This window comes from Pongo abelii, chromosome Y (assembly GCF_028885655.2).
Source record: "Pongo abelii isolate AG06213 chromosome Y, NHGRI_mPonAbe1-v2.0_pri, whole genome shotgun sequence".
Taxonomy (NCBI): Eukaryota; Metazoa; Chordata; class Mammalia; order Primates; family Hominidae; genus Pongo; species Pongo abelii.
Window position 1 is genome coordinate 86,158 of NC_072009.2, and position 14,415 is coordinate 100,572.

The 14,415-nt window shown below is 62.2% G+C and overlaps 1 protein-coding gene across 3 annotated transcripts in view; it reads right to left on the reverse strand.

Annotated features, from left to right (window-relative positions):
- Window positions 1-6,630: 6,630 nt before the first annotated feature.
- Window positions 6,631-14,415, reverse strand: part of LOC129053148 (serine/threonine-protein phosphatase 2A regulatory subunit B'' subunit beta) — a 51,982-nt gene continuing 44,197 nt past the window's right edge. For all 3 annotated transcript variants that reach the window (XM_054545311.2, XM_054545313.2, XM_054545314.2), the window contains exons 8-13: window positions 13,339-13,387; window positions 12,782-12,871; window positions 12,353-12,528; window positions 11,167-11,285; window positions 10,993-11,099; window positions 6,631-6,918 (exon numbers count right to left, since the gene is read on the reverse strand). In XM_054545311.2, the coding sequence (XP_054401286.1) occupies window positions 6,768-6,918; window positions 10,993-11,099; window positions 11,167-11,285; window positions 12,353-12,528; window positions 12,782-12,871; window positions 13,339-13,387 (692 nt within the window). In that variant the 3' untranslated portion in view covers window positions 6,631-6,767. The remainder of the gene's footprint in view (window positions 6,919-10,992; window positions 11,100-11,166; window positions 11,286-12,352; window positions 12,529-12,781; window positions 12,872-13,338; window positions 13,388-14,415) is intronic.

The window sequence follows — 14,415 nt, forward strand, 5'->3', positions numbered from 1 at the left end:
CACATGCACACACACATTTGTGTGTGTGCAGGCACGCATGCGTGGATAATATACCTGTGTATGTCTGTATATAGACATTTGTGTTTCTCAAAATTGTATCAAAAATGGATTCATGGCCGGGCGCAATGGCTCACGCCTGTCATCCCAGCACTTTGGGAGGCCCAGGCGGGTGGATCACCTGAGGTTGGGAGTTCGAGACCAGCCTGGCCAACATGGTGAAACCCCGTCACTACTAAAAATACAAAAATTAGCCGGGCGTGGTGGCAGGTGCCTGTAATCCCAGTTCCTCGAGAGGCTGAGGCAGGAGAATCGCTTGATCCCGGGCGGCGGAGATTGCGGTGAGCCAAGATCACACCACTGCACTCCAGCCTGGGCAACAAAGTGAAATTCTGTCTCAGAAAAAAATAAATTCATATCGTGTATATAGTTTTCTAAACTTTTTTTTGTTTTTTAGATGGAGTTTCTCTCTTGTCGCTCAGGCTGGAGTGCAGTGGTGCAATCTCCACTCACTGCAACCTCCGCCTCCCGAGTTTGAGCAATTCTCCTGCCTCAGCCTCCCGAGAAGCTGTGATTACAGGCACCCGCCACCACGCCTGGCTAATTTTTTTGTATCTTTAGTAGAGACGGGGTTTCTCCATGTTGATTAAGCCGGTGTCAAACTTCTGACCGCAGGTGATCCGCCCGCCTTGGCCTCCCAAAGTGCTGGGATGACAGGCGTGAGCCACCGTGCCCGCCTGTAAATGTTTAATTTTCTGAGGCAGGTTTCTGCTGTGTTTCCCAGGCGGGAGTGCAGTGGTGTGATCTCGGCTCACTGCAACCTCTGCCTCCCGGGTTCAACCGATTCTCCTGCCTCAGCCTCCCGAGTAGCTGGGATTACAGGTGTGCACCGCTGTGTCCCTCTGACTGTTAGATTTTTCCTAGAGACGAGGTTTCGCCATGTTGCCCAGGCTGGTCTCAAACTCCTGAGCTCAGGTGATCCCCCTACCTCGGCCTCCGAAGGCGCTGGGGTTTCAGGCGTGCAGAAGGCTCTGTCTACACGCGACACTGGATTTTCTACCCACGGGGACAGGTGTGCCCACAGCGAGGTGCTCGGGGAGGCATCACCGGCCGGCGCTGCAGCCCAGGGATGGTGAAGGCTCTAGGAGTTTGGTTGTGGAGCACAGATGCCGGCGGTGTGGGCACGTGGCCCTGCACCTGCGTTTCTCCTGCACAGGCCGCAGAGCCCTGGGATGGGATCCCTGTGGAGTGACGAAGTCAGTGGGCTCTCGGTGAGGCTGGGGGATGGGAGCCAGCAGCATCCAGGCTGGGCCCCCGAGGCCTGGCTCCCTCACTGCACCCCAGAGGTCCCACAGGCTGGTGACAGTGTGACCGAAGACCACGCTCCAGTCAGGCCAGTCCCACGTGTGACCCCGGGTCTTGGCTCCCACTCCTGACCCAGGGTCCTGGCCTTCCACGTGTGACCCCGGTTCCGGCTCCTGTCTTCGTCCCCTCTGTCCCCTTCCCCGTCTCCCTGACGCCTCCTCCCTCCCTCCCCGTCCCTCCTCCCTCACTCCCCGTCCCTCCTCCCTCACTCCCCGTCCCTCCTCCCCCCTCCCCGTCCCTCCTCCCCCCCTCCCCGTCCCTCCTCCCCCCCTCCCCGTCCCTCCTCCCCCCCTCCCCGTCCCTCCTCCCCCCCTCCCCGTCCCTCCTCCCCCCCTCCCCGTCCCTCCTCCCCCCCTCCCCGTCCCTCCTCCCCCCCTCCCCGTCCCTCCTCCCCCCCTCCCCGTCCCTCCTCCCCCCCTCCCCGTCCCTCCTCCCCCCCTCCCCGTCCCTCCTCCCCCCCTCCCCGTCCCTCCTCCCCCCCTCCCCGTCCCTCCTCCCCCCCTCCCCGTCCCTCCTCCCCCCCTCCCCGTCCCTCCTCCCCCTCTCCCCGTCCCTCCTCCCCCTCTCCCCGTCCCTCCTCCCTCCCTCCCCGTCCCTCCTCCCTCCCTCCCCGTCCCTCCTCCCCCTCTCCCCGTCCCTCCTCCCCCTCTCCCCGTCCCATTTTTCCCTTGAGTCCTTGGGTGATCCTGGCCACATGCCTACCTGGCTGGCCCCATCCTCTCCTTCAGGGCAGGGACAGCCGATGCCCCACACCGTCCCCATCGCTTTTCTGCCTCTGCCCCTCCGCACATAGTCCTGGCGTCCCTTGGACTCCTGTAGGCCCAGCCATAGTCTTAAGAAGTCAGTGTGTCCCACAGCCCTAAAAGGTCGGGGTACCCCCCGGCTGTCATGTTCAGGGCACCCTATAGTCCTAAAGGGTCGGGGTACTCCACATCCCTGATGTTCAGGGCACCCCATAGTCCTAAAGGGTCTGGGTACCCTGGATGACGGGTGGTCAGGTGGGTCAGGGCCCGGGTGGACGTCCTGTCATCCCACCCTGTGGGCCGTGCCCTGTGTCCCTGACTCTGACATTGGGTGAGGTGAGTACGGAGCAGGTTTCCGTGGCACATTTATTTGAGACAGTGTCTCGCTCTGTTGCCCAGGCTGGAGTCCAGTGGTGCGATCTTGGCTCACTGCAACCTCCGCCTCCCGGGCTCAAGGGATTCTCCTGCCTCAGCCTCCCAAAGTGCTGGGATTACAAGCATTGAGCCACCATGCCTGGTGGGACCCCAGTTTTCTATTAAAAAAAAAAGGCCAGGCGCAGTAGCTCACATTTGTAATCCCAGCAGTTTGGGGGGCTGACGCGGGTGGATCACTTGACGTCAGTTGTTCAACACCAGCCTGGCCAACATGGTGAAACCCCGTCTCTACTAAAAATACAAAAATTAGCTGGGTGTGGTGGCGGGCGCCTGTAGTCCCAGCTACTCGGGAGGCTGAGGCAGGAGGATTGCCTGAACCCGGGTGGCAGAGGCTGCAGTGAGCCGAGATTGCGCCACTGCACACCAGCCTGGATGACAAGAGTGAGACTCTCAAAAAAAGAAGAGGCGCAGCATGGAGTCTGCCTTTCTGGAATCGCTGTAGCCAGGCGGCCACCTCCCTAAGCCCCGCTTCCTGCCCTTGGCCTCTGAGTCTCCTGTGAGGTTTGTGTGAGTTCTTGGGGGCCGAGGCCCTGGCGAGGAGGACGGGGGCTCAGGGGCCTCTGTGACCCGGGGGAGGGGCTGCTGTGTCCCCCTGTGGCCGCACCTGTGGGCTGTCGGCCGTAGGTACCGCTCAGGCCCGTCTTGGTTGCAGGGCAAGGGCCTGTGTGCTGGGGGCTGAGGGACCGGGTGTGGAAGCCCTGTTGTGGGGAGGCCTGTGGGGGGCTTGTCCAAGTGGGACCTGCTGTGCCTGCACCGCTGGGGTCTTCCTTCCCGACAGGGCCTCACCCCCTCCTCTGGCTGCTCCGTGAGGTCAGGCAGCGCCACGCTAGGGTAGATGGGGTGGCTCTGTCCCTGCAGAGGGGCTGTTCTCTGGGGCACAGGTGCGCAGGACGCCCCCCTTGTGGTCAGACCCACTCGTGGCGGCCAGGGCTGCTGTGGGAGCTGATACCGGGGTGGACACAGCTACGCCACGGTGAGGACACGGTCCGGGGGAGGCTGCAGCCGACGGCCAGGCCCCCGTGCGGAAGACCTGGGGCAGCCCCCGCCCAGGAGCTGCGCAGACACATCCTGGGGCTGGGGGGTGTGGCAGGGTGCTGTGCCACTGAGACCCGAACAGCTGCTCCCCAGGCTCTGAGTGGCGTGTGTGGCAGCCAAGGCTGAGGGAGCTGTGACTTCTACACACAGTGCCAGGGTGGGGGGCATCCCTGCCTTCCCAGGGTCTGTCCGTGGGTCATGGGGAACGTGGTTCGAGGCCCGTTGTAGCCTCGCGGCAGCGTCTTGCCAAGTGAGTGGCCTTGTCTGCAGGCTTCAGACCCAGCAGGGTCATTTGTGCCATGTGGGGTCTGCCCCGGCCCAGGGGCCGCATCTCTGTCAGCCGCAAGATGTGTGTCTCAGGGCTGCAGCAGACGGGGCTTCTGTGCCATGTGGGGTCTGACCCCTCGGCCTGGGCAAGGCGGCCCGTGGGCACTGTGCGGAGGAAGACCTCCGGCCTCTGCTCCTTCCTCAGCTGTATGAGTCATGAAGGCCTCCCCCTCCCCCGGGAGCCACGTCTCCTCTAGAACTGCTGGGCGCGGCTGGGTCTGGCTCTGCCTCATTCCTGCATCTGATGCCCGTCAGTTCTCCCCCCCAACTCCCCCTTCTCCTCCGTCTCCCCCGACCCCTCCGTCTTGTCCATCTCCATGTCCTCCATCTCCCCTTTCTCCGTCTCCTGTCTCGTGGCTGTCCAGGCCCCGTCCCTCTGCAGGCTGGGTCCCCCCTTGTTCTGGGCAGGGCTCTGGGTGCCGGTGTGGTGCCAGTGCTGGGAGCCTGTGGTGCCCGTCACCCCTGCTGCACCTCGAGCAGCTGTGTCCTATCCCACGAGGAGGTGCCGTGGGACCTCAGGGCTTCAGGCCATGGCTGGGTCTGGCTCTGCCTCATTCCTGTATCTGTTGCCCCCCAGTTCTCTCCCATCTCCCCGTCTCCATCTCCTCTGTCCCATGTCTCATGGCGGTCCAGGCCCCGTCCCCCTAGCAGACTGGGTCCCCTTATTCTGGGGAGCCCGTCTCTGCCGCCCCTCAGGACAGCGCTCTGGATGCCGGTCTGGTGCCAGGGCTGGGAGCCTGTGGTGCCCGTCGTCCCTGCTGCACCTTGAGGAGCTGTGTCCTGTCCCACGAGGCGGCGCCCGGGGACCTCAGGGCCATGGCTGGCGCCTTTCATGGTCCTCCCGGAACAGAGCTCGTGCTGTTGCTTCTGGGTGAACCCGGGGCTGCCCCCGTGAACACTCGGGTGTGACAGCAAGGGACCCTGTGAGGGAGGGGTGGGGTGGGGTGGGGTGGGCTGGGTCCCTGCTCGGGGATCACCAAGGGGTGACGGCCACGAAATGCAGGCGACCCTGGACTGTCATTCAGAGGGTGAGGGGCCGAGCCCTGGAACATCCTGGCTTCCGGCAGGACGCTGGCCCCGGTCAGGGTGACCCGGGTGCTTGTTTTGTGGGGTCCCTGGACCCCCTCACATGTGGGCTCTCGGGGGAATGGGCCCCCAGACCAAGTAGAGGGCACGACTGCTGGGCTCTGGGTCTCCCTGCAGCGCCGCCGTCCACGAGGACCCCCCCCCCCACCTTCTCCAGCAAAGGCGTGGGTGTGCACGCCCGGCCCCGGCACAGCTCAGGGCATCTGGGGCCGTGGCTGGGGAAGGACGGGGCGCTTGGGGAATGCGGTGGATACGGGGATGTCGGAGGATGCTCGGGCTGTGCAGGGGCCTCACCAGGGACGTGGGTGGGGGACGCTGTCTTTCATGGCCCCAGGGAGGCCTCTGACGTCTCAGCCTTGAACCCTAACTGGGGGGCTCCTAGTGTTAGTGTGGGAGGCTGAGGGCACCGGTCAAAGGTGAACCCCCCCACTTCTGGCCCCTCACTCCTATGCCCATGGGCTCCCGCTCATAGGTGTGTGTGATGGGGGGAGGGTGTCGAGGTGGGTGGGGCAGACGTGTTCTCTCAGACGGGCTCCCCGGAGCTCGGGGCAGGCTGTGGCTCCCGGTGTCATTTCCCTGCAGCAGTCACAGACCCTCCTGCCCTGCACCTGTCCTGTGGTTGGGGGTCCTGACCCTTCACAGACCGAGGTGGGGGCATCCGGGAATGCAGGGGAGCACCTGGTGACACTGAGGACACCTTGGGGGCAGTGGCCATTCCCCTGGGAGGTGCTGCCCCGTCTACCCACCACCTGGAGCCCCGCCAGTCTCTCCTCAGGGATCCCAGGACCACCCCGTGAGTCCACCTCCTTTACAGCCACGGCTACCGGTGGATGAACGGGGTGTGTGTGCTGCTCTCGGGGTGGTCCCGGCCCTGCCACCTTTCCTGGGGGAGCATTTTGTCTTGTGTGAGGATGGAGTCGTTCCCATAGTCACCACCTGTGACCCTCTCCTGCCTGCAGAGGGAGCAGAGCTGGGCCTGGGCTCATCCGCGTTGGGAGCCCCTGGGGGGCTCGGGGCTCCTCCTGGGGGGGCCTCTGAACCCCCTCATTTAGGTGTCGCTGCACGTGGCTCCCAGGGGTGGACGTCCAACTCCGGCGCGGGCTCCTTCCTTCTGGGCTCGTTTGTGGAATGCGGCCTGGGTCTGGGGCTCTGGGAGGGAACGGCCCGAGGTGGGGGGCCCCCCGGCTGGGGAGGAGACCCTGCGGAGAGGCCCCCGGCTGCACCCCGATGCGTCTGGCGTGGCCGCGGTCCCCATCCAGTGCCGACGTTTGTAAATCCCGAACGGAGCCCATGCTGAGGCTGAGGGAGCTGAGCCCGTGACTGAACATCCGCCAAACATTCAGAAATACAAGCGTGATCGCCAGAAGCGCTTTTGTACATTTATACACAACATTCACACAGGCTGTGGCAGAGGGTCCAGGACGGACGAGGCGCCCGGGAGGCGCCGGTCACCGTTGCGCCCACACGGACCCTTTCCTGAGAGACGCTGGCCCCGGAACTGAGGCCAAGTCAACTCGGCAACGGCAAGTGCCGGAGGGTGTCCGTGTGGGAACCCGTCCCGCTCACGAGCGGCCCTACGTGTCCCCCGGGCACGGAGCTGTAGGCAGGTCCAGCTGCCAACCCACAGCAGTAATCAAGACGCTTCTGTGAATAAATAAAAATTTATCATTCCATACAAACGCACTCATTTTCCACAAAAGACAACAGTTTTTACAGGAGTCCTGGTGGTGGCCGTGGCATGTGTGGCGTGGCCCCGTGGCAGCGTTCTCACAGGTGGTGTCACAGTGGCTCCAGGTCCTCGTCCCCGCACGCATACCCGTACAGGTCCATGGCGCCCAGGGGCGAGGGCGCCTCGAAGAAGGTCCTCTGGGCCAGTGGGGACCGCAGCGCACTCAGCTTCTGCTCCACAGGGCTGAGCTCGGCCTCGAACCTGCAACAAGAGGACAGTGAAGACGTGGCCAGCAGCGTCTGGGAAGCTGTGGGGAGTGGGGACCCAGAGGTTGGCTGCCAGGTCACAGCCACTGTGCAAACGATGACCACGAGGAGGACGGACACACAGGACAGACGGCCCAGGGTGGGCCGCGGGGGCCCCGTGCTGCTTGGCAGGAATCGGACGGGGCGGCTGAGGGGGGAGCAGGGGTTAAAATGCACGTCCGTGGAACCTGTGGGTTGGGAACCAATGGTAACCAGAAAGTATTTTGAGCTGCAGCAAAACGAGAAGGCCGGGCTGCAGTGTCAGTGGCCCAAGTTGCTGCCTGAAGATACTCAAGAGAAGGGAAACAGCAGAACAAAGGGGAGAAAAACCAGTGGTGGTTGTGGTTCCTTGAGAAGGTGAGGGAACCTCACCGTCCCCTCGCCTCACTGACCACACACAGACACGTCGGTATCAGGAGCGTGAGAGACGCCATCACTGCGGACTCTGCAGACGTTAATGTCACAAGCAGGAAATACCAGCAATAACTCACTGATGTGAATGGGCAAGTTTCTGCAACACACAAACCAGCAAAGCTCACTCAAGGCTAGGCGGGGCTCAGGCCTGTAATTCCAGCACATTGGGGGACCGAGGTGGGGAGAACCCCTGAGCTCAGGCATCCAAGACCAACCTGGGCAACGTGGCAAAACCCCGTCTCCACAAAAAATTAGCTGGGTGTGGTGGCGGGTGCCTGTAATCCCGGCTACTCGGGGGGCTGAGGTGCGAGGATTCCTTAGGCCCAGCAGGTGGAGGCTGCAGCGAGCTCAGATCGCGCCACTGCACTCCAGCCTGCGTGACAGAGCCAGACCCTGTCTCCAAAACTCAAGAACGAAGAGAGATGACTTCAGCCAGTTTCTGATAAGGTCACGGGATTTTAGTGAAAAACCTGTCACAAATGGCTTCCCTGGCCAATTGCAAGTAGGTCCACGAAATTCAAGAAAATGCCGCGTACCTGCAGTTCTGGGGGGGACGCAGGGGGAGACAGACACGTGTTAGGGTGATGGTGGTAACGGCTCTGTGGATACGGATGGACGTCAAAGCTCACCAAGCAGCACGCGCCAAACGTGGGTTCCTGTACATCGGTCGTAGCACGATAAAGGCAAACAATAACCACCCAGGCCCCAGCACTGTGAGACGCCGAGGCGGGCGGATCACCTGAGGTCAGGAGTTCGAGACCAGCCTGGCCAACATGGAGAAACCCCATCTCTACTAAAAACACAAAAATTAGCCGGGCATGGTGGCGGGTGCCTGTCATCCCAGCTACTACGGAGGCTGACGCAGGAGCATCGCTTGAACCCGGGAGGCGGAGGTTGCAGTGAGCCGAGATCACACCATGGCACTCCAGCCTGGGTGACAGAGCAAGACCCTGTCTCAAAAAAAATAATAAAATACTACAGATGATCTCTGCAAAGACAATCCAATAATATGTAAGGATAACATACGACTCAGATCTATCCTGGGAACACAAGGCTGGCTGAAAATGACTCGCTGTAACTCGCTGTATGGGCAGACACAGGAACCACGGAGCAACAGCATCTGAGAAAATGCGGCCCCCACTGTGGAAAACCCTCCGCAGACCAGGCACAGGCCGGAACATCCTCGCCAATGAGCGTGTTTACCGCTGCGTGAGGGGAGACGTCCCCCAGGACTGGGAACGAGGGCGCCACACAAACCTCACTCAAGGCTCACTCAAGGCTGGGCGTGGTCTGCCCTGACGTCCACATCACCCTGCGGGTTCCAGGCCGTGCATCGGGCAAGAGAAAGTGACGTACACAGGGGTGAAAAGGAAGACGAGAAACAAACCCACTGACAGGCATGGGCTGTCCACGCAAAAAACCCCAAAGAACCGACAGAGAGCTTTGAGATCTAGTAAGTGTGTTTCATAAAGTTGCAAAACACAAGGTCAATAAATTCTATATGCTACCAACGAACAACTGGAAACGGGCACCTTAAAAGTAGCGTTGACCACAGCAAAACCTCAGAAACACTCGAATACAAGTCTCACAACATTCACATCAAGTCTACACAGAAAGCTACAAAAATCCTGCCGAGAGACACGGACGGCGCCTGTGGACTGGGCCTCCCGCGGCTATGAAGACGGCAGCCGGGCCCACAGGGATCCATTCGCTCAGCGAGATGTCGTCACAAGTTCAGATTCTGTGTTTTTTTTTTTGAGATGGAGTTTCCCTCTTGTTGCCCAGGCTGGAGTGCGGTGGCACCATCTTGGCTCACTGCAACCTCCACCTCCCGAGTAGCTGGGATCACAGGCATGAGCCACCATCCCGGGCCTTTTTTTTTTTTTTTGAGACGGAGTCTCGCTCTGTCGCCCAGGCTGGAGGGCAGTGGCGCCATCTCGGCTCACTGCAACCTCCGCCTCCCGGGTTCACACCATTCTCCTGCCTCAGCCTCCCGAGTAGCTGGGACTACAGGCGCCCGCCACCACGCCCGGCTAATTTTTCTTTCTTTCTTTTTTTTTTTTTTTGTATTTTAGTAGAGACGGGGTTTCACCGTGTTAGCCAGGAAGGTCTCGATCTCCTGACCTTGTGATCCACCCGCCTCGGCCTCCCAAAGTGCTGGGATGACAGGCGTGAGCCACCGCATCCGGCCAGAAGGAGCTTATTCTTATGTGTTTTCATACAAAGGCAAAGAAACCAGAATAGCCGCCGTAGCGCGGGACAGAAGAGCATCGAGAAGCCCAGCACAGGATGGCAAAAGTGACCACATCGCTCCAGCGTGCACCACGGGAGGCTGGTGAGGGCCGGAGTCTACGTGGTCACAGGACCAGCGCTCACCACGACGTCACAGTCCAACACACGTTCCCACAGGACGGCAGAGCACGGACGGGCTCAGTCTAAGATTCACACAGGCAGCCAAACACCAGAATGGCCCCGACAGTTCCACACGGCACCCAAGTCGGAGGCTTCTCACTGCAGTCAGCTCTGCAGCGGGAACGGACGGACGCGTGCGGCCGTGGAACGGAGGAAGGTTCAGGAACGGAGCCCACACACGGCACAATCACGGTGCCGAGGCGACGCTGCAGCCTTGCAAAGCTGGTGCTGGGACAGTCGGACACACCCACCTACAAGGGGAACCTGAATCCGAGCTTCACACCTCACAGGAAGGTTACTCAAGCACACCCCAGACCAAAATGCAAAACATCGCGGAGGAAAATCTTTGTGGCTTTGGATTCAGGAATGAATTCTTAGACACGACACCAAAAACACAGCTGTAAAAATAACCAGTCAGCGTGTCTTCCTCTAAATTCAGAACATCTCTGAGACACGACGTGAAGAGGGTGAAAACATACGTCACAAACTGGGAAAAGGCGAACACGTCGCAAATAAAGGGCCTGTATCCTGAAGACCCGAAGAACCCTCACACTCCGTGAGAAAGCAACCAGCCCATTGCCTCTTGGGGCCTCCGAGGCTGGAAGGCCGAAGTGGGCCCCGGAATGGCCACGGGCCCTGCAGCCTCCCCAGCAGGTGGCAGCCGTGGGCTAAGGACAGACGTTGCTGGCGAAATGCGTCTTGACTCGGCCTCCCCATGCTTGGCCTGATGTGCGAAGCCTCGGGCCCAGGATCACAAAACCCCACACAGGGGGCGATGGGCGGGGGGCTCCCGGGTCCCGCCACCGAGCTGCGGTAAACAGGTGGTGCCGCAGGGAGGCTGCACCGAGGCCCGCCCCGTCATCGGCTGTCCTTACTCACCGGCCCCGTGTCAGGTCTCACCCCACCCTGCCGTGTCCACGCGCCCCACCTGACTGGCCCCGCAGCCCCCCAGCTGCACACTCACCCGTCCCCGCACTCACCCGTCCCCGCACTCACCCGTCCCCGCACTCACCCGTCCCCCCACTCACCCGTCCCCCCACTCACCCGTCCCCGCACTCACCCGTCCCCGCACTCACCCGTCCCCGCACTCACCCGTCCCCCCACTCACCCGTCCCCCCACTCACCCGTCCCCGCACTCACCCGTCCCCGCACTCACCCGTCCCCGCACTCACCCGTCCCCGCACTCACCCGTCCCCGCACTCACCCGTCCTCCCAGGGCTCTCCCGCAGTCTCCTCAGCCACCAGGATGTCGTACTCCTCGGCCGCGTACTTCTCCCAGTCCGAGAGCTCGGGGCCGCTGCTGTCACCGTCCTGGAGGAAGCACACAGGTTACGTACGCAGCGTGGTGCGGCCCCGCCCGCGTGCCCACCGCACTCACCCTGAGCGGGGAGATCTGCTCTTTCTGCTCGTGGTCGAGGTACTTCTCGATGTTGAAGAAGGTGTCGAAGAAGACGTTGGCCAGCTTGCAGCGCTTCAGGTCCCGCAGCGTGATCTTCCCTGCGGGGAGGGGAGCGCGTCCAAGGCGTGTGAGCCCGGCCTCACCTTCGGGGCCTGGGTGTGAGGTGTGGGGTGGGGGGTGCGTGCGTCCGGTCACACGTGCTTAAGGACGTGGCACGAAGCTCCGGGCTCTCACGCCACGTGTCTGACGTGAAAAGTGGACACACGAGCATCCTGGTTCTGCGTGGGGACTGAGGCATGGGAGGCCGTGTCGCGGAGGCAGTTAGGGGCCACCTGTGCCCCAAGGACGCGTGGACTGGGACGTGGCGCAGGGAGGCGCGGCCAGCAGGGGCACCCCTGGATCTGAAATTACAGAGACCAGAGCTCCCCGTGCAGACAGAGACCAGAGAGTGTCCTGGGGACACTGAGCAGCAGGAGGAGCCCCACGGCCAGGGAGGGGCAGGACTGCAGGGTGCTGCCCGGGCTCCAGAGCCATTTCCAAAGTGAAAGCCCCAGAGCTGGATTCTGAGATGCAGAAGGAAACTAGGCAGCGTGGACGCTGAGGCTCCCCTTTGCCTTAGAGGGCACCAGGGGTGGGTGGGAGGAGCTGGGGCAATGGTGCGGGGGGAACAGGGGTGAGGGGAGGAGACGGGGGTGAGAGGGGAAGAGACGGGGGTGAGAGGGGAGGAGACGGGTGGTGAGAGGGGAGGACCGCCCTGTGCAGCATCAGCACGAACGTGGCAACTGGTCCCTCAGCCCGGTGCCGACATCCCCAGTGAGCCCCGGCCCTGGGTTCCCCAGGTCACCCTCGGGGAGTGTCGACGCCCCGAATAGGAGGTTCTTGCACCGTGAGACTGGGCACCTGTGCTGCTGGCCCTCGTCACAAACTCAGAGTAGGAGTGGCCCTTTCCCAGTGTCCCCTCGCAGCAGGACAGCGCCTCACAAGGGGACGTCACCTCACAGGGGGATGTCACCTCACAGGGGGATGTCCCCTCACCCTGGGCCGTCCTCTCTCCCGTCCGTCCCCTCACCCTGGGCCATTTTTTCTCCTGTCTGTTCCCTCACGTTGGGCCGGCCTCTCGCCCATCCATCCCCTCACCCCGGGCCGTGCCCTCACGGGGCATCACCTTCGGTCCTCGGCTTGACCAGGTCCAGCATCTGGCAGAGGCAGTCCTGGAAGGGCAGGGCCTCGATGGCCATGCTGTCCAGCCTTCGGCACTGCTCCTCATAGAAGTACTCGAGCTCGAACATGGACAGGGCGCCGTCCCCATCTAGGTCCATGCAGCGGAACCAGTACTCGATGCTGTGGCACGGCAAGCTCTGTCAGCCCCTGCCCTGGGTCCTCCCAGCCCGTGACCTGCAGCTCCTGGGGCAGCCCCCCCCCAGGCGTGTGCACGCGTCCCCCTGTGCCCTGCAGCCCCCCACCAGGCGTGCACGCGTCCCCCTATCCCAAACAGCCCCCACCAGGCGTGCACACATCTGCCTGGGGACACACGTCACATGGGTGGCTCCCGGCTCCTCCACCGGAACAAACGCACGCCGCAGCAGGAACCCACCTGGTTGGTGTTTTTTTGTCTTCCTCAGAGATCAAAAACCAGACAAAGTCGGCGTAGCTGATCCTCCCTTCCTTCTGCACTTTTCTGCCTCTAGATCCAAGGCCAGGATGGAGAGGCGAAGATGCACATCAGGGAGAACTTCACAGGAATGGAGCCCCTGCCCACGTGCCTCGGTGAGAGGAGCCCCCCGGGGCCCGGCCCTCCTCCTGCCCCTCCAGGGAGGAGGTGGAGGCCACGTGGCCAGAGGGCTTCCCCCAGATCCAGGCGGGGTCAGGAGCGCACCTTCATTACTGCTCACTCAGGCCCAGCGCCCGACAAGAACCCCTGACCTGGCGCCTGGGTCACCCCCTTCCTCAGACCTCACGTGACACAGAGTCTTGTGCCACCACCCCCCCCATAGGGTTTCACGTCACAGAGACACATGCCCCCCTCCTCGGGGCCTGGGGTGACAGCCACTCGCTGTCGGGACACGACAAGCTCATGTCAGGCAACGATGAGGAGATGGAGCTGGGTCCTCGCGGGGAATGGCTGCCGTCAGGTGCCTGAGCCGTACGTACCGTGTGACTGCTCCTGAGAAGATCCTGTCGATCATCTTGGTAGAAATGGCTGGAAAGGAAGGGGTTGATGGGCAGCCCGCACCATGCCTCGGCCCCGACATCACCACCCCCTCCCTAGAGCCGAGCCTGGATGCAGCGGGGACTGAAATGCTGAGAGGAGGCCTGGCTCTGGGAGAACCCCGGGGCCCCGATGCCCCTGCACAGGCCCCTCCTGGGTGCCCGCCACGCTTTCCCATCGAGCGGAGCCAAGTCCAGTGTGAAATCCACAGAGCGCAAAGCTGACCGCGGTTCCAAGACCCACTTGTAAAGAGCAGAACATTCAGGCCGCAAAGGTTCAGCTTCCAGAGGGAGAGAGAGACCTCGAGCGCGATCACGAAAACAAACACATTTCAACCAAAACTTCACTAACAAGAGGCAAGAGTGAAGGCACCGTCGCCGTCAGCTCAGGTCCTGGGCGGCCATCCCTGCGGTCACGGGTGTCCCTGGGACGCACGGGGCCAAGGTATCCCCCACTTCAGGCCGCAGTGCGTGAGAAACAGCCCAGCCCGGCCGCACACCAGCCTGCCCTGGGACTGAGTGGGCTCCACGGGAACACGGAAAGCTGGGGCCGGGCCGGGGGTTCACAGGGACAGCGAGAGCCTGGTTCTGGGCCGATTCCCAGCTGTGCAGGTGCTGGCTCAGGCTACACGGCCGGCGCTGTGGAGCTGTGCTCTTCTTGTGGCTAGTTAGGGGCCCAGGGCGTAGGTGGCTCCCCGAACTGAGTGCAGGACAAATCCAGGGAATGCCACCTCTGCCCAGGTGCGCGTCCGATGCACGCAAGACGGGAATCTACTGCAGCCACGCGTGCAACCAGGCACGTAAGTCGACCACACGCAACAGATGCCCCCGTAATTCGGAAATCCTCTTGGTCATACGGTTTTCTTGGGGGGAAAAGCACACTTAAAGGGATCCTTTAGAAAACTGAAGCCCCACAGGCCACAGGCGGTTTGAGTTCCCGGAAGTGTCGATGACTCTTAGAGGAGCCGGGAGGCAGTGGCTGCTGTGAGGACACCTGGGCGGCACCAGCTCCCGGGCAGG